Raw genomic sequence first — 20,374 nt, 5'->3', positions numbered from 1 at the left:
GACACTATATACAGAGCTCCTGTGTATAATGTAACTGGTGATCCCTGTATTACCTGGACACTGACACTATATACAGAGCTCCTGTGTATAATGTCACTGGTGATCCCAGTATTACCTGTATACTGACACTATATACAGAGCTCCTGTGTATGTCACTGGTGATCCCTGTATTGCCTGTACACTATACACTATATACAGAGCTCCTGTGTATAATGTCACTGGTGATCACTGTATTACCTGTACACTGACACTATATACAGAGCTCCTGTGTATAATGTCACTGGTGAGCACTGTATTACCTGTACACTGACACTATATACAGAGCTCCTGTGTATAATGGCACTGGTGATCACTGTATTACCTGTATAATGACACTATATACAGAGCTCCTGTGTATAATGTTACTGGTGATCACTGTATTACCTGTATACTGACACTATATACAGAGCTCCTGTGAATAATGTCACTGGTGATCCCTGTATTACCTGTACACTGACACTACAGTGGGGAAAATACGTATTTGATACACTGCCAATTTTGCAAGTTTTTCCACCTACAAAGAATGGAGAGGTCTGTAATTTTTATTGATTATTACATAATTAATTAGCATTTTATTGCATGGAATAAGTATTTGATACAATAGAAAAACAGAAACCTTTGTTTGCAATTGCAGAGGTCAGACGTTTCCTGTAGTTCTTCACCACATTTGTACAAACTGCAGCAGGGATTTTGGCCCACTTCTCCATACAGATCTTCTCCAGATCTTTCAGGTTTCGGGGTTGTCACTTGACAATGTTGAGTTTCAGCTCCCTCCAAAGATTTTCTATTGGGTTCAGGTTTGGAGACTGGCTAGGAAACTCCCGAACCTTGAAATGCTTCTTATGGAGCCACTCCTTAGTTGCCCTGGCTGTGTGTTTCGGGTCATTGTCATGATGGAAGACCCAGCCACGACCTATCTTCAGTGCTATTACTGAGGGAAGGAGGTTGTTGGCCAAAGTTTTGCGATACATGACCCCATCCATCCTCTCTTCAATACGGTGCAGTCGTCCTGTCCCCTTTGCAGAAAAGCACCCCCAAAGTATGATGTTTCCCCCACCATGCTTCACGGTTAGGGCGGTGTTCTTCCTCCAAACAAGGCAAGTGAAGTTGATACCAAAAAGTTCTATTTTGGTCTCCTTTGACCACATGACCTTCTCCCATACTTCCTCTGGATCATCGGCAAACTTCAAATGGGCATTGACCTGCTGGCGTGAGCAGGGGGACCTTGCGTGGCCTGCAGGATTTTAATCCATGACGGCATAGTGTGTTACTAATGGTAATGTTTGAGACTGTGGTTCCAGCTCTCTTCACATCATTGATCAGGTCCTCCCATGTAGTTCTGGGCTGATGCCTGACTTTTCTCTGAATCATCTGTAACCCACAAGGCAAGATCTTGCATGTAGCCCCAGACCGAGGAAGATAGACAGTCATCTTATGTTTCTTCCATTTTCAAATAAAATGCAGCACAGTGGGTCAGTGGTTAGGATTGCAGCCTTGCAGCACTGGGGTCCTGGGTTCAAATCCCACCAAGGACAACATCTGCAAGGGGTTGGTATGTTCTCCCTGTGTTTGTGTGGGTTTCCTCCCACACACCAAAGACATACTGATAGGGAATTTAGATTGTGAGCCCCGATGGGGACAGTGCTGATAATGTGTCTGAATTGTAAAGTACTGTGGAATATGTTGACGCTATATAAATAAAAAAAATATTATTAATTGTGCCAGCAGTTGTTGCCTTCTTAACAAGTTGCTTGCCTATTGTCCTTTAGCCCATCCCAGCATTGTGCAGGCCTACAATTTTGTCCCTGGTGTCCTTAGACAGTTCTTTGATCTTGGCCATGGTGGAGAGGTTGGAGTGTGATTGTGTGGACAGGTGTCTTTTATACAGGTAATGAGTGCAAACAGGTGCAATTAAAACAGGTAATGAGTGCAGAGTAGGAAAGCTTCTTAAAGAAAAACTAACAGGCCTGTGAGAGCCAGAATTCTTGCTGGTTGGTAGGTGGTAAAAAACTTATTTCGTGCAATTTATTTAAAAATCATACAATATGAGTTTCTGGTTCTTATCTTTAGATTCTGTCTCTCAGAGTTGAAGTGTACCTGCGATAAAAATTACAGACCTCTCCATTCTTTGTAGGTGGGAAAACTTGCAAAATCGGTAGTGTATCAAATATTTATTTTCCTCACTGTATGTACAGAGCTCCTGTGTATGTTTTCAGCGGTGAGTTACTGTATTACCTGTACACTGACACTATATACAGAGCTCCTGAGTATAATGTCATCAGTGATCCCTGTATTACCTGTACATTGACACTATATACAGAGCTCCTGTGTATAATGTCACTAGTGCCAATATGTAGTCTGGTCATGGTGTGGCGGTATTTGTCCCTTGTATGTGGTATTGTTCGGTCACTATGTGGTGGTAATATGTGGTCTGGCCATGGTGTGCCGGTATTTTTCCCTTATATATGGTACTATTGGTCATTTTACAAAATGTACCATATATACTAGAGTATAAGCCGAGGTACCTAATTTTACCACAAAAAACTGGGAAAACGTATTGACTCGAGTATAAGCCTAGGGTGGGAAATGCAGCAGCTACTGGTAAATTTCCGCATCCTGGTACGCATTGCTCCCTCATCCCCAATCCTGGTATGCATGGCCCCCTCATCCCCAATCCTGGTATGCATGGCCCCCTCATCCCCAATCGTGGTATGCATGTCCCCCCCTCATCCCCCAATTCTGGTATGTATGGTACAACTCATCCCCCAATCCTGGTATGCATGGCCTCCTAACCCCAAATCCTGGTATGCATGGCCTCCTCATCCCCCAATCCTGGTATGCATGGCCTGTTCATCCCCCAATCCTGGTATGTACGGCCACATGACTGCACACACAAAAAAATAAACACATATACTCACCTTCCTTCCTCACCTATGCTCCAGCGCTGCATCCTGTTATGCTGCAGCTCATGTCAGCATCTGAGCAGCGCACGGCGTCACTGCCATGCGCTCTCAGACACTGATGTGAGCTGCCGGCATATTCACTCCTCTCCACGTCGGGATTATGTGCATGGAAAGGAGCGAATATGCATTCTCTTTAGTAGCAAGCACCATTAGCAGGAGCAGCGGCACAAAAAATGTGCTGAAAAACTTGGCTTATACTCAAGTATATACGGTATGTGACGAATTCCCTTAAAGAAAAACAAATAAAAATGCCTAAAAAGAGTATTGGATATTTTAACAAATTTTTAATAAGTTAAGGAAGAGTAGGTTACTGCCAAAGGAGTCTACCCTTGTTGTGGTGGCAGGCTTAAAACAATCTTTTGGTCAAAACAAAAGCTGATGGCTATGTGTGTGATATGGTGTTCAATGGGAACTGTTAATGTGCGATTGGTGAAGATGTGGCGCAGAAGTGGAGTTTTTCCAAGAGTGGGAGGTGTTGAGGCTAGGCTGGGGGTGGAGCCTGGGCAGTGGGAGGTGTTGAGGCTAGGCTGGGGGTGGAGCCTGGGCAGTGGGAGGTGTTGAGGCTAGGCTGGGGGTGGAGCCTGGGCAGTGGGAGGTGTTGAGGCTAGGCTGGGGGTGGAGCCTGGGCAGCGGGCGGTGTTGAGGCTAGGCTGGGGGTGGAGCCTGGGCAGTGGGCAGTGTTGAGGCTAGGCTGGGGGTGGAGCCTGGGCAGTGGAAGGAGTTGAGGCTAGGCTGGGGGTGGAGCCTGGGCAGTGGGCAGTGTTGAGGCTAGGCTGGGGGTGGAGCCTGGGCAGTGGGCGGTGTTGAGGCTTGGCTGGGGGTGGAGCATGGGCACAGTCTCAAGGAGGCCTGAAAAATTTGCCAGTATGGGGCCTTGAACTTGCCGGTGGCAGCCCTGCAAATCTAAAAAGAGATGTCTAATCAAAGCTTATCTTGCTGAAAAAGCAGTAAACAATATATTGTTTTTGTATTAGAAATCAGCAATTCAGATGAATGACTGTCCAAGTGTCCATATAATACAAGGAGTGCTATGGTCTGCCAGAGAAGCTCAGTAACAAAAAACAGTTACAAACTCCCCTCAGAACAAGATCATTGAAGAATGAAATGAAGAATTTATCAATCAGCAAGGAAACAAGCCGCCATAGAAGCCACATAGTCCTTTACAGTCCCAGGTATTTTAATGTTTTTAATGTTTACCAACTATTCAGGAAGAAGGCCATTTAGTCCCTTATTCACATTGACGTCACTGACACATGGTAAGGTTTTAATACTAGAGGTTAGGACCATCCCGCTTTGGGTACACCTTAACGCTGGTGGGATGGCTTTTACGCTTTTTTACCAAGTACTCCATGTTATTTCTATGCACTATTGCTTTTACTCACAGCAGGGTATATGTGCATTTTGTTTCTGTCTCAGGTTTTGGACATTCTTTAGGAAGTATACTGTTAGGATTTGCCAAATTTATTCGTATACAAAATATTAACCAAAGTTGTACAGAAAATGAAATAATCATATACGACTCTGGTTTAATGTAATACTATATAGTGTGCATTAAGATGAATTATAAATTCAATGGTCATTCTCAACCTATTAAAGATAAAGGCCCTGATTCATTAAGACTGGCCTTTTGTACATCAATGTTAATAATGAGCGCCCTGGAGTAAGTTGCTATTCTTAATGAATTAGGAGCCGTACGCCACCCCAAGACATATCCAGTAGCCCTGAGCTGGTGTAGATGGCTGTAGTAATTGACACTACTTTGTGGCTCCTTTCATGGTGAATTTGTCGGGTTTGCACGCTCACGACCAGTCCAAGTTCCACCCACTTTTGGAAAAGCTGGTGAAGCCGGCCAGTAATGGTCTAAGAATGACAAAAGTTGCCAAATTTTTTCACAACTTCAAGTAGCACAAAAACTGCAATCAAGGCATTAGTTTTATTATTTTTTTAAAGTTAAATTGTATTGCAAGATGTAAAAACAGTTAATGTGTCAAATGCCGTCATTTCTATTCCAATGCTTCAGCATCGCTTATTATAACCTTCCATACGAGTCTCAAACTCACTAAGTCCCACAAATGATATGGCGATATGTCAGAAGAAAGTTACACAGTAGGGTCACTTTAATTAAACATTGACCGCAAAAGACCCCAGTTTAACGTGGCACTAACAAATCTGTGATTCTCCTCCCATGAACAGTTAGAAAATCTTGATGCCGCTGACAAAAGAGCAGCTTTCCCCCAAAAGCAGCGGCCGCACATCACTTTATATTGGAAGGAGCTTACTCCTTTCCACAGTCAGGAGCGTCCTCAGACCAGTGTCAGACCTAGTAATGGGAGCTGAAAAACTGCATCATAAGCAGAATGAGTTCCACACACAATTACATCTGGAATATTTTTTCCGTTAATCTTGTAGGTAAAAATCTTAAGGCTACAAGCCTCGGTTCCTCAAGAGACAGTGGTAAGTGCATTATATTCTATAGGCAAGCTTAATAGTTGCAGAAAATAACTTTTCACAATGGTCCTATGCTGACATCTAGTGGCGAGAGGTTTATTATTACAGGTATCTGACTTTCCCCATTGCCACTGCTCTGCTCCGTTCTAGGTTGAAAGTTCACTGAAGATAGCTAGCTATTATAGTCCTAATGTGTTGGTAAGAATTTGTAGTTTGGAAGGTGGATGGCAGCTTCACTCTGATCAGTCGTCCTCCATAGTGACCATGAGGAGGACTAACACCAGGGGGAGCTAGAGAGCAAACCATTCTAGCAGTATTCTGCTTCTGGATTTTACCCGTCAGTGCAGACCAATGTCATTGTAAGCCGCTATGAAACCAGCTACAAAGATCTGCAGATGTCACTGAGACACTCACACGTCATCATTGGCTCTGTGCACACAATGTCCTAGGTTTAATATCAGCAAGTTACAATTTAATGTGGTTCCAGATAGAAAAGCAACAGAGAATACGACCGATACAAATCTACGCCTCTTACTGTGTTAATACAATGGTTATCTGCAGGGAATTTGTTGGTTAATTGCCCAGTGTAACCACAACTGGATCCATCTCTGCAGCGGATAAGCTCCTTCACTTAGGGTGAATGTGAAATGTTAGGGCTGATGCCCCCTAGAAATCCAGCAGTTCTCCTTCATTTCTCTAGCAGAGAGGAATATTACTCAGTGCACTGGCAGAACTACAAGTACAAAGTGTTTCATTGCTTTGGAAATGGCAACCTTTTTTTTTTTCCCCACACCAAAAGTTCATGACTTCTTTTGAGGACCACGCAGATGAAGAATTCTCCACCACTTGTCGAAGCTCTTCAAACAAGGGGCCAAGTTCTTTTTCCAAACTAAGGATTAGACCTAAAAAAAAAATATATATGAATAAATAGTGAAAATTGACTGCAGAAGTCCATATTTCTATGTATATTCCAGCTGTTGGCAGACTACAAGCTGCTGTAGACAATATGTGTACTCCGATTTCAGGGCAGAAAGTGGGAACCTGAAACTTTCCATCATCCGGCATAAAACTGCATCAAACGGTAGAAATGAGAGGAACCTGTTATGGGAACTGCTCTTTGTCCAACTGCTTAAAGGGGATATTGAGTGAAGACAAGTTCTGTAACTTACTGATTGCGGGGGTCGTGCCGCACTGTTTGGAAGCAGAAGGAACTTTAATCCTCATTACAAAATGAAACTAATATTATGCAGATAGAACTAACACTTGACTATGTTGAGCCAGTTGTGACATTTGTTAGTGGCTGATAACTGGTCAGTGATGACTAGCCCACTGTGTAATCTTAGTTCAGGTGGACAATATGGTAGACATAGTGCTGGATGCGTCTGAGACTGGTTATTGATGGCATTTGTTGTGCAGTGTAATTACTATTGTAGTGGCTTCCATTCAGAGCACACATGAAGCCAATACATTTTGGCTAAAGGGATTCTCCAAAGACGAGTTATCACTTATTGATTAGTGGGGGCAAATCAAGAAATTTTTATCCCCAACAGGGTACTTTTATCCTCATTAAAGTTCATCAGCAGTGCACATGCCTGATTGCAGGACCATTCGTTCTCTATGGGGCGGCCAGAAAAAGCCGAATGCAGCATTCCACAGCCCACAGGGAATGAGTAGAGCAGCGGTCAACCATCTTTCTAATGGGCATGAAAGTGCCCCCTTTTACCAATCGGTGCAGGTTGCAGTGGTCATACCTCCACCGATCAATCAGTTATCAGCTACCTTGTGCATAGGCGGTTACTTGTTTTCACCAGACAGATTTTAAGCAAATGTTTGATGTGAGAGTCAATTTAGATCCATTGCTTCCATTCAGCTGAATGATGGGCGTGCTATCCTCTGAAGAATAGGACACCCGTATTATAGTCCAGGAAAGCGGGCACAAGTTGCAAGTGGATCTGCCAGGACTAGTGTTGAGAATTGGAGACCAGAGCACTTTTTTGACGTTAAGTATAAGTTATATATTTTTCTAAACACATCTAAAAATATTTTAAGGACACTTTACTAGTATTTTTTGTTGTTGTTATTGCACTGACTGCACATTTTAAATTATCTTTGTGTAAGGACCACATCACACCATTACTGGATACAGAACATCTACAGTATCATTAAGGGATCAGTAGTTGTATCTCATCAACTCTGACAAGAACCAAGAACCATTTCATGTAAATTGGGACAGGGTAGATTGGATTTTCTCCTCGGCTTCCAGTTGAGAAATTCTTCTTTCACAACAGACATACAGTACAGACCAAAAGTTTGGACACACCTTCTCATATAAAGATTTTTCTGTATTTTCATGACTTTGAAAATTGTACTTTCACACTGAAGGCATCAAAACTATGAATTAACACATGTGGAATTATATACTTAACAAAAAAGTGTGAAACAACTGAAAATATGTCTTATATTCTAGGTTCTTCAAAGTAGCCACCTTTTGCTTTGATGACTGCTTTGCACACTCTTGGCATTCTCTTGATGAGCTTCAAGAGGTATTCACCGGAAATGGTCTTCCAACAATCTTGAAGGAGTTCCCAGAGATGCTTAGCACTTGTTGGTCCTTTTGCCTTCACTCTGCGGTCCAGCTCACCCCAAACCATCTCGATTGGGTTCAGGTCCGGTGACTGTGGAGGCCAGGTCATCTGGTGTTGCACCCCATCACTCTCCCTCTTGGTCAAATAGCCCTTACACAGCCTTGGAGGTGTGTTTGGGGTCATTGTCCTGTTGAAAAATAAACGATGGTCCAACTAAACACAAACCGGATGGAATAGCATGCCGCTGCAAGATGCTGCGGTAGCCATGCTGGTTCAGTATGCCTTCAATTTTGAATAAATCCCCAACAGTGTCACCAGCAAAGCACCCCCACACCATCACACCTCCTCCTCCATGCTTCACGGTGGGAACCAGGCATGTAGAGTCCATCCGTTCACCTTTTCTGCATCACACAAAGACACGGCGGTTGGAACCAAAGATCTCAAATTTGGACTCATCAGACCAAAGCACAGATTTCAACTGGTCTAATGTCCATTCCTTGTGGTGTTTAGCCCAAACAAGTCTTTTCTGCTTGTTGCCTGTCCTTAGCAATGGTTTCCTAGCAGCTATTTTACCATGAAGGCCTGCTGCACAAAGTCTCCTCTTAACAGTTGTTGTAGAGATGTGTCTGCTGCTAGAACTCTATCCTCAGAAGCAGAGGTGACTCTTGGTCTTCCTTTCCTGGGGCGGTCCTCATGTGAGACAGTTTCTTTGTAGCGCTTGATGGTTTTTGCAACTGCACTTGGGGACACTTTCAAAGTTTGCCCAATTTTTCAGACTGACTGACCTTCATTTCTTAAAGTAATGATGGCCACTCGTTTTTCTTTACTAAGCTGCTTTTTTCTTGCCATAATACAAATTCTGAGAGTCTATTCAGTAGGACTATCAGCTGTGTATCCACCAGACTTCTGCACAACACAACTGAAGGTCCCAACCCCATTTATAAGGCAAGAAATCCAACTTATTAAACCTGACAGGGCACACCTGTGAAGTGAAAACCATTTCCGGTGACTACCTCTTGAAGCTCATCAAGAGAATGCCAAGAGTGTGCAAAGCAGTTGTAATGCACACGCCCGGGATGAGAGGCGTGGATTCCACTGGACCGTGCCGGAGAGTGAATGCCTGGAGGGGCGTAACTAGGTATTCACCCGATCCGACCAGGGTCGCACGACGGCATACGACGCCAGTGCACCAAGGAGGAACCGAGCAGAGGGACCAGGTGCTACTCCAGGACAGACCCCGGACACGGCTGTTGACCCACACAGGGGAATACAGGAACAGACTGGTTAGACTGGCACACAGACTGGTGGGTATAGGCAGGCACGACTGGTATGCAGGCAGGCGGGTATGCAGGCAGGGGGGTACAGGCAAGCACGGCTAGAGTGCAGACAGGGAGGCGCTAGCAGGTAGGAACACAGGCGGGATAGGACCCAGTACACACTGGGACTCAGGAACAGAACCACAGATGTGGCGGACAAACACAGCAGAGTGAGGCCGCCCAGAGAGGTGAGCGAGAGCAGGGCAGGACGAGACCGCCTAGAGCGGTGAGCGAGAGCAGGGCAAGACGAGACCGCCTAGAGCGGTGAGCGAGAGCAGGGCAGGACGAGACCGCCTAGAGCGGTGAGTGAGAGTAGAGCAGGACGAGGCCGCCTGGAGCGGTGAGCAAGAGTAGAGCAGGACGAGGCCGCCTGGAGCGGTGAGCAAGAGTAGAGCAGGACGAGGCCGCCTGGAGCGGTGAGCAAGAGTAGAGCAGGACGAGGCCGCCTGGAGCGGTGAGCAAGAGTAGAGCAGGACGAGGCCGCCTGGAGCGGTGAGCAAGAGTAGAGCAGGACAAGGCCGCCTGGAGTGGTGAGCAAGAGTAGAGCAGGACAAGGCCGCCTGGAGCGGTGAGCAAGAGTAGAGCAGGACAAGGACATCTGGAGCAGTGAGCAAAGGGAGAGCAGGCTAGAACCGCCGGAGCGGTGAGAAAAGGCAGAGCAGGCTAGAACCGCCGGAGCGGAGAGCAAAGGCAGAGCAGGCTAGAACCGCCGGAGCGGTGAGCAAAGGCAGAGCAGGCTAGAACCGCCGGAGCGGTGAGCAAAGGCAGAGCAGGCTAGAACCACCGGAGCGGTGAGCAAAGGCAGAGCAGGCTAGAACCGCCGGAGCGGTGAGCAAAGGCAGAGCAGGCTAGAACCGCCGGAGCGGTGAGCAAAGGTAGAGCAGGCTAGAGCCGCCGGAGTGGTGAGCAAAGGCAGAGCAGGCTAGAACTGCCGGAGCGGTGAGCAAAGGCAGAGCAGGCTAGAACCGCCGGAGCGGTGAGCAAAGGCAGAGCAGGCTAGAACCGCCGGAGCGGTGAGCAAGGCAGAGCAGGCTAGAACCGCCGGAGCGGTGAGCAAGGCAGAGCAGGGGGGACAGGGCTCTGTTCACTCAGAACAGACAAGAAGGGAAAGGCAGAACCAGATACCCACAGGGTACTTGCAGTGAAGTAGCGAGTGGACCACAAACTCACAAACGGGAGTACAGTGACAACGAGCAGGAGTAAGGTACGAGTTCAGACTCTGCAGAAAAAGGAAAGGTACGGACATAGAGAAACACGGGAAAACAGGCTAGAAGATTATACAGACAAGAACAGACACAGTAGCAAGATACAGGAGCGGGTCTAGGAATGCAGCCCCTAGAAGGTGGGAACAGGCCAGGAGCGTGTTCAGACAGGACAGACTAGATACAGGAGCGGGTCTAGGAATGCAGCCCCTAGAAGGTTGGAGGAACAGGCTAGGAGCGTGTTCAGACAGGACAGACAAGATACAGGAGCAGGTCTAGGTATGCGGCCCCTAGAAGGCGAGACGAACAGGCAAGGAGCGTGTTCAGACAGGCCTGGAAATACAGCCTCCAGGATAGGCAGACAAGAGAACACAGAAGGGGACCTGGCACATTCAGAGTGAAAGACCACAATGAATGAAACACAATGCTCAGGCAGGGATTCATTGGAGCAGCTGGGTTAAATACCAGATGACAGACAGAAATAGGCTGGGCACGCACAAGGGGTGTGCCTGCAGCAGGTACAAAAAGCAGGAAGTGATCGGGCGCCGCCCTTAAGCAGCAGACACAGAGGCAAGCAGACAGCATGGAGGGAAGCCAGGCTAGCAGACTGGACTGGAGATCAAGTGCGCGCTCTTGCACAGTGGGAGATGGACCACTATGCAAGGACGCCGCCAGGTATGTTACAGCAGTCATCAAAGCAAAAGGTGGCTACTTTGAAGAACCTAGAATATAAGACATATTTTCAGTTGTTTCACACTTTTTTGTTAAGTATATAATTCCACATGTGTTAATTCATAGTTTTGATGCCTTCAGTGTGAATGTACAATTTTCAAAGTCATGAAAATACAGAAAAATCATTAAATGAGAAGGTGTGTCCAAACTTTTGGTCTGTACTGTACACTGCACCTTTTATCGGGCTAGACATGTAAATACAATGTAAATAATACAGAAGAACGCCTACCTGTATTGGCATTGCTGCTAGCTATGAAGCTCACAACCAACGGCAATCTGTTAAACTGGACAACCTGAAACACAAATCAATGACTTACAGACAATAGAAATGAAGTGATACTTATAACCTCCATATTTCCATGCTGCTTAAAGGCGTTTTCTATTGTGTAAATGATGCTTTACTGTACAATGAACATGGAAAACACTTCCAATGGATCCCTATGAACCGTAATGTGAGGTATGCATGGAGAAAGTGACTTGTGGACCACAAAGAAAACACAGTGAGATCCAGTTAATGTCAGTGCAATGAGGACTGAAACAGCAATTCTAAAAGGAGGATGGGCCTATTAATATGTCTATTAACACCGGCACTTTACACACAATCCTCATAACAAATGGAATTAAAACAAAGTGTTTCATCAGGGTTTAGCTTGTTCTTGGACCCCACGCTTTACTCCCCCTCCCCAGGTGCAGGGCTGAGTCTCCACCATAGCTCTCGGTAACGGATATGGGCTGCAGCGCTGACGTCATGTCGACAGCACACCAGCAAATCAGAGAGCTCAGTGGCTTGGCGGTGTAGACAAAACACCCCACTCAAAACACCTGAGCTCACTGACTGGCTGCCAAGCTGCTGATGTGACATCGGCCCCGCAGGTAATACTGGACACATGGAGCAGCCGGAGAGGCTCAGCACCGGACCGGAAGAGGGTGGCTTACACCAGACAATTTTACAATCGTTTTATAACAAACTGCACCCAGGGATCACGATTTTCTGATTTGGGACAATCTCTTTGAGAACTTTGGAAAATATTTACAATCTACATATCTAAAGTCAACTGTATAGCAGGTCAGACAGACCTGCCCGAAAATACCTGCCCCCAAAAAACTCTAAACCAGAAGATGATACCACTTGAATCTGGTTGGGATGAGCATGTCCATCACCACCACCGATCGTGATAATCACACCTGATGCTCACAAAGCCGTCCTGGGTCTACAGCCTTACCTACCTGATACGTGGTGTAGTAACATATGATGCTTTTGTTTTCGGAGAGTCCCAGCTTGCTTCCCTGGTCAGTGGCCAGTGCAAATGTGGATAGGAAACATGGCCTCAGAGCATGTTCAGGGGAATTCTCATTTGCAACTGATAAAGAAAACAGCAATAAGTGTTTGAATGTGAACATTTCTATAATCCAGTCTCCTACTTTTGGTTGATGAGGTACAAGCAGCCCAAAATGGCTGTACACAAATAGAGGGTCCTGGTTTGGCTTTATAGCCCAAGTCATGTGGCATGGCTCTTTACAACTCTGGAGCAAATGCATGTACCTGTATGTTCGTACTGGGGTCTGCATGTGTGGAGGGGGCTCAGCTTGCGCCATATACCGGCTGCTATACAGCCACCATCAGTCTTCAGCAGCAGCGCTTGTTCCAGTCGCTGATGTTTAACTGCCTAGGCGCTGCTGTCAATCACTGGCAGTGGCAGTTAAATAGAGCAATCATAGTTTTGCAGTATATAGAAAAAGCAAAGGATCACAGGTTTTCAAGTCCTCTAAGCGGACTAAAAAATAAAGTAAACTAATTGTATTAAGATTCATATCACCCTCTTTTTCCTTTTAAAAATAATGAAAGTGGTTTCCAACTTCAGATTTTGATGCAGTTTTTGAAGCCAAAACCAAGAGTGGATTAAAAAAAGAGACATCTACCATTTATTATTCATTTCTGGCTTTAGCTACAAAAACCGCTTAAAAAAAAAAAAAAAATCTCAACATGGAAACAAACCCATCCACTACTTTTACATTGATGCCCCATGCGTAGGATAGAGCATCAATGTCTGATCAACTGGGGTCCCACAACCAGCACCCCTGATGATCAGCTGTAATCGGTGCTGCCGGACGGAAGTGCTTACTTGCAGATCTTGGCCGCCTAGTTGTAGTGGCCGCCGTGGAGTACTACACATCCGCCTCTTATTAAATTGAACTGAATAGGAGGCGAATGTGAAGTACCCTGTGGTGGCCACTGCAACTTGATGGCCAAGCTCCGCAAGTAAGCACTTACAGCCGGCGGCACCGATAACAGCGGATCGGCGGGAGTGCCGGGTGTGGGACCCCAACCGACCAGACATTGATGTCCTATCCTATGGATAGGGCATCAATGTACAAGTAGTGGACAACTTCTTTAATCTCAATTATCATTATGGCTGAAATTATTAGATTGAGTTCCAATATTGGCAGGAACAAATCTGCTGGTCAGATAGTTCCTTGTGGGCTCACCAGTGGTTCATCATATCCGCATCATTAATTTGGAAGTTTGAGATAAGAGTTGAGGTGTGTAACCTAGCTGTAAGAGTGGGTATAAGGGCAGAGAACCACATTACAGCAGAACTGCATGCCGAGACATGCATGTCCATTCTAGTTCCTTACCTTTAATTACAGGTACCCCATCTCTGTCTGACACTACAATGGCATGAAGTCCTTCAACACTAATAAAACAACAATCAAAAGGTTATGTTAGTAATAGACATAATTTACTACACACCTCACATCAGAATGACCATTGTTAACGAGCCAACGCATGGGCATTGGTATCAGAAATAAAGGCCCCAGAGACCAGGCTGTATCGTCAGAGAGAGGAGGGCAGGAGTTTTGTTATTCAGACCTTGGGAGTTGAGGTCTTAAATTATTAAATATAATTACATAATAGCAATCATTAATCATACGAAAAACTATGGAAAGAAAGTACCTTGGAAGTTTTTTGTAAAGGAAACTTCTCAAGTCCTTGGAAAAGAAAAGAAAAAGCAGATGAGTATGGGTACCCATATCTAACCAAGAACAGGATGGCGGGCTTCAGAATGTTAGCCAATGCAAAGTGGAACTCCTGTACTCCTGACAGGCAGAGGCCCGGGAGGTAACACCATCACCTATCCAGCTATTATGGCATATCCTGTGCATATACCATGAATGCTGGAGATTAAAAAACCCTTTGATATGAGAGATCAAACCTAAGCTTTCATAATATTGGATGTTAAGATAAAAAAAATGTAGTAGATAAACCACTTCCCGTCAAAGCACTTCCTAATGGAACATGCCCATTGACATTAGGACTTGCATCTTCATCCTGGAATCATGATCCCAGGGCTCCATCCAACAGTGCTCACTACCCACATCAAGCAGGGACCCAGCAGTGAAAGGGTGCACTGTCAGCACTCTGCCGCTGCTCCGTTAACTCCTTACATGCCATGGTCACTGGAGATATTAGATCCGACTGGAGACCCCATCTAATAGGCGGCCTGCCAATATAACACACACAGGCTGGACATTGAACTGCACTAATGGATTATTTATGCAACTAACGCATTGCGTGTTCCCGTTGTGAAACTAATCATTTACAAAAATGTTGAAAAACAGGTTTTGTTTTCCCAATAATTTTTTTTTATCAAATAAAAAACAAATTCCAACAAAAAAAACCACACACATTTGTCATTTTATCACAAAAATAAGGATGACCAAAAAGACTTACATATCCCAAAATAGTACCAATAAAACACGTTATGATCCTAAGAATATGAAAACAATAAAACAGAAAAAAAAGATTTGTTTTTACAGAGGGGTGTACTCATTTGTGGTATCCCGATCCATCAGCCAAGTCAGTAGTCTCTGGCCTCTGGATAGGAGGCTCGCAAATCTCTTACTTTGGAGGGGTCCCTAACGTGGCTTTTGATTAGTCTGGCTGGTGCAACGTCATTAATGTGTCATCAGTAGTGTTGAGCATCCGATGCTGAAATATCGGGTATCGGCCGATATTCACGGTATCGGAATTCCGATACTTAATTCCCATACTTTTAGAATATCGTATACCTGAATCGGAAGTTCCCATAATGCAATGAGCCAGTTTCATTTTATTCAGCCAATGAGGATCCTAAGAAGTGTGGGCACATCCTGTTAGGCATGTAGGCATGTTAACTAATGGCATGGCTGTGATTGGCTGCTGAAATGATGTCATGATGCACTATAAAAGCCGCCGCCGCCATTTTGAGCTCACTCTGCTGTGAATTCAGTTAGGGATAGGACGCTGTTGTTCTCAGGGACAGTTTTAGCTACCTATTAGCTCTATTCTGCTTTATAAATCGCTGTGCCTTGCAGCGCTAGTGCACAGTTCTCTGTGCTGTTCACGGCTGTCTGCAAGGTCTGGTGTGTGAGTGCAGCTCACCCTGTAGTGTGTGCTTCAGCCACGTCTGGTTGTAGTGCACTCAGTGTGTGTCACTGCCTCATACATTGTCCTTTTTTGCTAATTGATAATTTTTCCTGATTTCTCCTATTAGTGTGGTGGTTCCATCCGTATTCAGCTAAACTGGTTCCAAACACACTATATAGGAGTAGATAGAGGAGCCTTTCTGCAGCATTGTGCCCTGCAGACCCAGCCAGATTAGTATTAGCCTATTTTTTGTAGCCTCATCTATTGCATTGTAGGTTACCTTCCTGCTTTGTAATAGCTACAAAAAGTTTGTGATACGATCGGTATTACATCTTTGGGCACATCCGGTGTCTTTTTGTGACAAAAAAGACCTAAATAAAGCTCACCAAACACTCCACTTTACAGTTGTGTAGGCCACATTAGCTCATGTTAAAGTCTACACTTTATAAAATTAGTGTTTCTTATACCTGTTAGCAGCTGTTCAGGAATAAGCACACTAAGCCCTTAGTACTTTTCTGCCTATCTTTATCAGTCTACCAAGATGAAGAAGGCAGGGAGTAAGGCATGTGGTCGTGGGCGTGCAGTTTCTGCAGGGAGAGGACGTGAGGATTCTGTGCCTGTAGGGAGAGGACGTGGGGATTCTGTGCCTGCTGCGGGCACCAGTGACTCAGCATCCCCCAGTTTTACCAGGGAACAGTCCTTTATGCGCAGCTTTGTAGGAGCTAGCCGTACCCCACTGCTGCGGGAGGACCAAATTGAAGCCGTTGTCGGATGGATGGCAGCGAACGCATCGACTTCAATTAGTTCCAGATCCTCTCAGGTCCTGAGCACTGAAGAGCACCCATCTGTCTCTTCACCACCTGCCAAATTGCCCAGGCAGTCAGAGAGCCCTGTACAGGAGCCATCTCTACTTCTGTTCTCTGAATCTCTTTGCTTGGAAAGAGGGGGCCAGGCAAGCAGAATTCTAGAATTTGAAGAAGAGGTAGTATGCAGTGATGCGCAACCGTTTTGTCTCTCGGAATCTGAAGAGGCGGGTGGGCCAGTGCCTATGGTCAGCAGCACACCTCAGTACGCATCTGATGATGAGACTCAGGTGCCACTTTCTGGTGCGTACTGTGCTGTTGAGACTACCCAGGAGAAGCAGTTGTTTGAAGAGGGTGGTGTAGATGATGAGGTCCTTGACCCATCATGGCGTGAGGGACAGGAAGGTGGTGGGAGCAGCTCTGAGGAAGAGATTCCCCGAACGGCCCAAAAAGGAGGGAGAGGGAGGGGGCAGACTTGGTTGCCTGTAGCCTCCACTTCGGCACCCATTAGGAGCATGGCTCTTCCAAAATCCAAAGCGGGCGCTCCCAAGACTTGCAGTGCCTGGTCCTTTTTTGACACAGTTGCAGATGACATTTGCTTTGTCAAATGCAAGCTGTGTAATCAGAAGGTGAAAAGAGGGAAAAGTGTCAGCAACCTCAATACCACAAATATGTGGAAACATGTGCGGACCAAGCACGTGGTGGAGTTAGAAAAACACACTGAAGACCTAGGCCAACCTACAGCGCCACCTACCACCGCTTCAGCTCGTGTTGTAGCCTCTTCCTCCAGCTCACACACAGCTGGTTCAGCTTCCTCACAGGATCGCCATGGAAGAATCTCTGGCACTGTTGTACAGAGACACAGTGTAATTCCACCCACAGCACCACTTTCCCTGTCATCCTCACACTCCCAGGCCAGTCTACAGCCATCGTTAGCACAGGCATGGGAGAAAAGGCGCCCATGCTCGGCAAACCACCCCCGAGCACAGGCACTGAATGCTGGCATTGCTAAACTACTGGCCCTTGAAATGCTATCATTCAGGCTGGTGGAGACTGACACCTTCCATAACTTTATGGTATTGGCAGTTCCACAATACAACGTGCCCAGCCGCTTTTATTTCAGCAGGCAAGCCGTCCCTGCCCTGCAACAGAATGTGGAGGGAAAAATTAAACATGCGCTACAAAATGCCGTCAGTAGCAAGGTCCACTTGACCACCGATGCGTGGACCAGTATGCATGGACAGGGACGATACCTTTCCCTCACTGCCCATTGGGTAAATGTTGTGGAGCCAGGTACAGATCTTGAGAGTGGCGCTGTACGTGTTCTGCCAACTCCAAGGATTGCAGGAATCCAGTCTGTACACATTGACTCCTCCTCATACTCCAGTTCCTCTGAATCAGCGCTGCTGGAGCCGTCACAGTCTACCTCCACATTGACCCGTGAACGGTTACCTGTTATGATGACCGATATGAGCACAGCCATGGCCAAACGTCAACAGGCCGTATTAAAATTAATTTCTTTGGGGAATCGAAGCCACACAGCGCAGGAGCTCTGGAATGCCATCAAGCAGCAGAGCGACGTGTGGTTTGTGCCAGCGAATCTCCAGCCAGGCATGGTAGTGTGTGACAATGGCCGAAATCTGGTGGCAGCTCTGGGCCTAGGCAACCTCACTCACATCCCATGTCTGGCACATGTGCTCAACTTGGTCGTGCAGAGTTTTTTGAGGGACTATCCAGATCTTGATGCACTGCTTCACAAGGTCCGCATAGAGTGCGCTCACTTGCGGCGTTCCAGCAACGCAAGATCGCGCATTGCAACTCTGCAGCGCCGATTATGTCTTCCGCCGATTATGTCTTCCGGAACATCGCATTATATGTGACCTACCCACGAGGTGGAATTCAACGTTACATATGTTGGAGAGGTTGTGTGAGCAGCAGGCAGCAGTAATGGAGTACCAGCAGCAGCAGGCGCAAACAAGTCGCAGTGCGCGCCGTTCACACTTCACCACCACTGAGTGGGCCTCTATGAAGGACATTTGCCACGTTTTTTGTGCCTTCGATTATTCCACGCGGATGGCGAGTGCAGATGATGCACACTAGTCAGCATGACTATCCCCCTTATCAGCCAGCTTGAAAAAACACTGCAAGCACTAAGGGACGAGGTTTTGGAAGAGGTGGAGGATGAGGAGTCACAAATGCCACCTGCTTCTCTACAGTCTGCGCAACGTGGTTCCTCACAAAGGCCTAGGCAGGGGATACTTTGTGAGGAGGATGAGGAGAAGTCAATGGAGGAGGAAGACATCTGTCCAGAGGAGGGAGGTACACAATGCTCTAGTAGTTAGTATCTAGAGCGAGGGTGGGGTGATGCAGAGCAGGCAGAGATCACGCCTCAAGCAGGGGACAGCGTTTCTTGGCCAGTTGGCAGTCTGCAGCACATGGTTGATTTCATGCTGCAGTGCCTGAGAAACGAACGCCGCATCGCCCACATTCTCAACACGGCTGATTATTGTGTGTCCACCCTCCTAGATCCTCGCTACCGGGACAACTTACAAAGCCTCATAACACCGTTGAACCAGGAGCGTAAAATGCGGGAGTACTAAGACGCACTGGTGCATTCCATCATGTTCTCCATTCCAACCGAGAGCAGTGCTGCTAGTGCTTTACAAAGCAGCTCAATGCGTCGAGGCAGTGGAGGAAGCTCTGCACAAAGAGGGAGCAGAAGCAGCGCTTCAGCACAAGGCAAGACCAGTATGACCCAAATATGGCAAAGTTTTGTGTCCCCGCCGCCACAAATGTCTACACCATCACAGACGGCTCCAGTCAGCAGGAGGCAACGTTTCCGTCAGATGGTGACAGACTACATGTCTTGCCCTCTCAGTGTACTCCCAGACGGCTCTTCCCCCTTCAAGTTTTGGGTCTGTAAGCTGGATACATAGCTAGAGCTTAGCCAGTATGCATTGGAGGTGCTAGCTTGCCCTGCTGCTAGTGTAGTATCGGAACACGTCTTTAGTGCCTCAGGTGGTGTACTAATGACTCGCCCCCTGGGTCGTGGGGCACTCGGATCCGAGCAATAGGGAAACGATGGGGGTAGTGGTGGCACCCCGGTTCCGTGGCTCAGGGTGGTCAGACCGGTGGTAGTCTGCTATGCGCTGTTGGTATGTCCGACTACGCCACCCGTGGATTGCGGTCAGTGCGAACCGCCACTGCCAGGCAGAGCACTGGGGCTGATGATGTATGCAGCTGGGGTAGTGTGACTCCCCACGGGAAGAGTGCGGCCCCAGGGCAGTATAATGGAGGATGGGGGTGATGGTGTAGGGCGTCCCAGTACCGTTAGTGCTGGAGGAGCAAGGAGCACACAGACAACAGGTTGCAGTCCAGGGTCTTTACTAGAACAGGTGAACTGACCCACAAACAGTCCCAGCTAAGAGGGGACCTGGATGTCTGAGAGCAAATGGGAAGTTGGCCCTGGTCAGGGTGAGGGTGTAGGCCTACCGTGCTCTCTGCGCTCCTTCTGGCTATCTCCTCCTTATAGGGTAACAGCCCACGTTCCCGAGCTCACCGTGTCCTCTCGCCCGTATGGTTTGCAACGTGGGTCCCTTTCTACTCTCGGCCTGGTACGGCTTTGCTAGTCCCTTCTGCTGTGGCGGAGCCTCCAGGCTTCTTAGGCCAAGGAACATACAGTCCCCCGCGGACTGGTTATCTGCTGCAGGACGTGGAATCCTCACAGCCTCAGACACCAAAGTCTGGTAAATTTGGTTCTTTGTCTGCCAGGACAGGCGTACTTCACCTCTTGTCCCTGACTTGTGGCTCTCCTACTGCCACACGTCCTCTTAGGGTGCAACACAACTGTTTCTCTCTGCTCTGGGACACCTCTCAGT

The 20,374-nt window shown here is 46.8% G+C and overlaps 1 protein-coding gene across 2 annotated transcripts; it reads right to left on the bottom strand.

Annotated features, from left to right (window-relative positions):
• Positions 1 to 5,781: 5,781 nt before the first annotated feature.
• LOC141217367 (ragulator complex protein LAMTOR3-like) lies at positions 5,782 to 14,798 on the bottom strand. 2 transcript variants are annotated; one of them, XM_073665793.1, is made up of 5 exons: positions 14,733 to 14,798; positions 13,923 to 13,981; positions 12,513 to 12,646; positions 11,515 to 11,578; positions 5,782 to 6,352 (listed from the first exon to the last, which is right to left on the bottom strand). In XM_073665793.1, the coding sequence occupies exons 1-5, from the start codon at positions 14,774 to 14,776 to the stop codon at positions 6,147 to 6,149; spliced, it is 507 nt and encodes a 168-aa protein (XP_073521894.1). In that variant the 5' UTR covers positions 14,777 to 14,798; the 3' UTR covers positions 5,782 to 6,146. The 2 variants fall into 2 exon arrangements, with proteins under 2 accessions (XP_073521894.1, XP_073521893.1); XM_073665792.1 differs by lacking the exon at positions 14,733 to 14,798 and adding an exon at positions 14,242 to 14,463.
• Positions 14,799 to 20,374: the final 5,576 nt, after the last annotated feature.

Source organism: Phyllobates terribilis, unplaced genomic scaffold, assembly GCF_046119375.1.
Source record: "Phyllobates terribilis strain yellow unplaced genomic scaffold, ASM4611937v1 Scaffold_239__1_contigs__length_3013552, whole genome shotgun sequence".
NCBI lineage: Eukaryota > Metazoa > Chordata > Amphibia > Anura > Dendrobatidae > Phyllobates > Phyllobates terribilis.
This window is presented reverse-complemented; position numbering and strand designations above follow the sequence as displayed.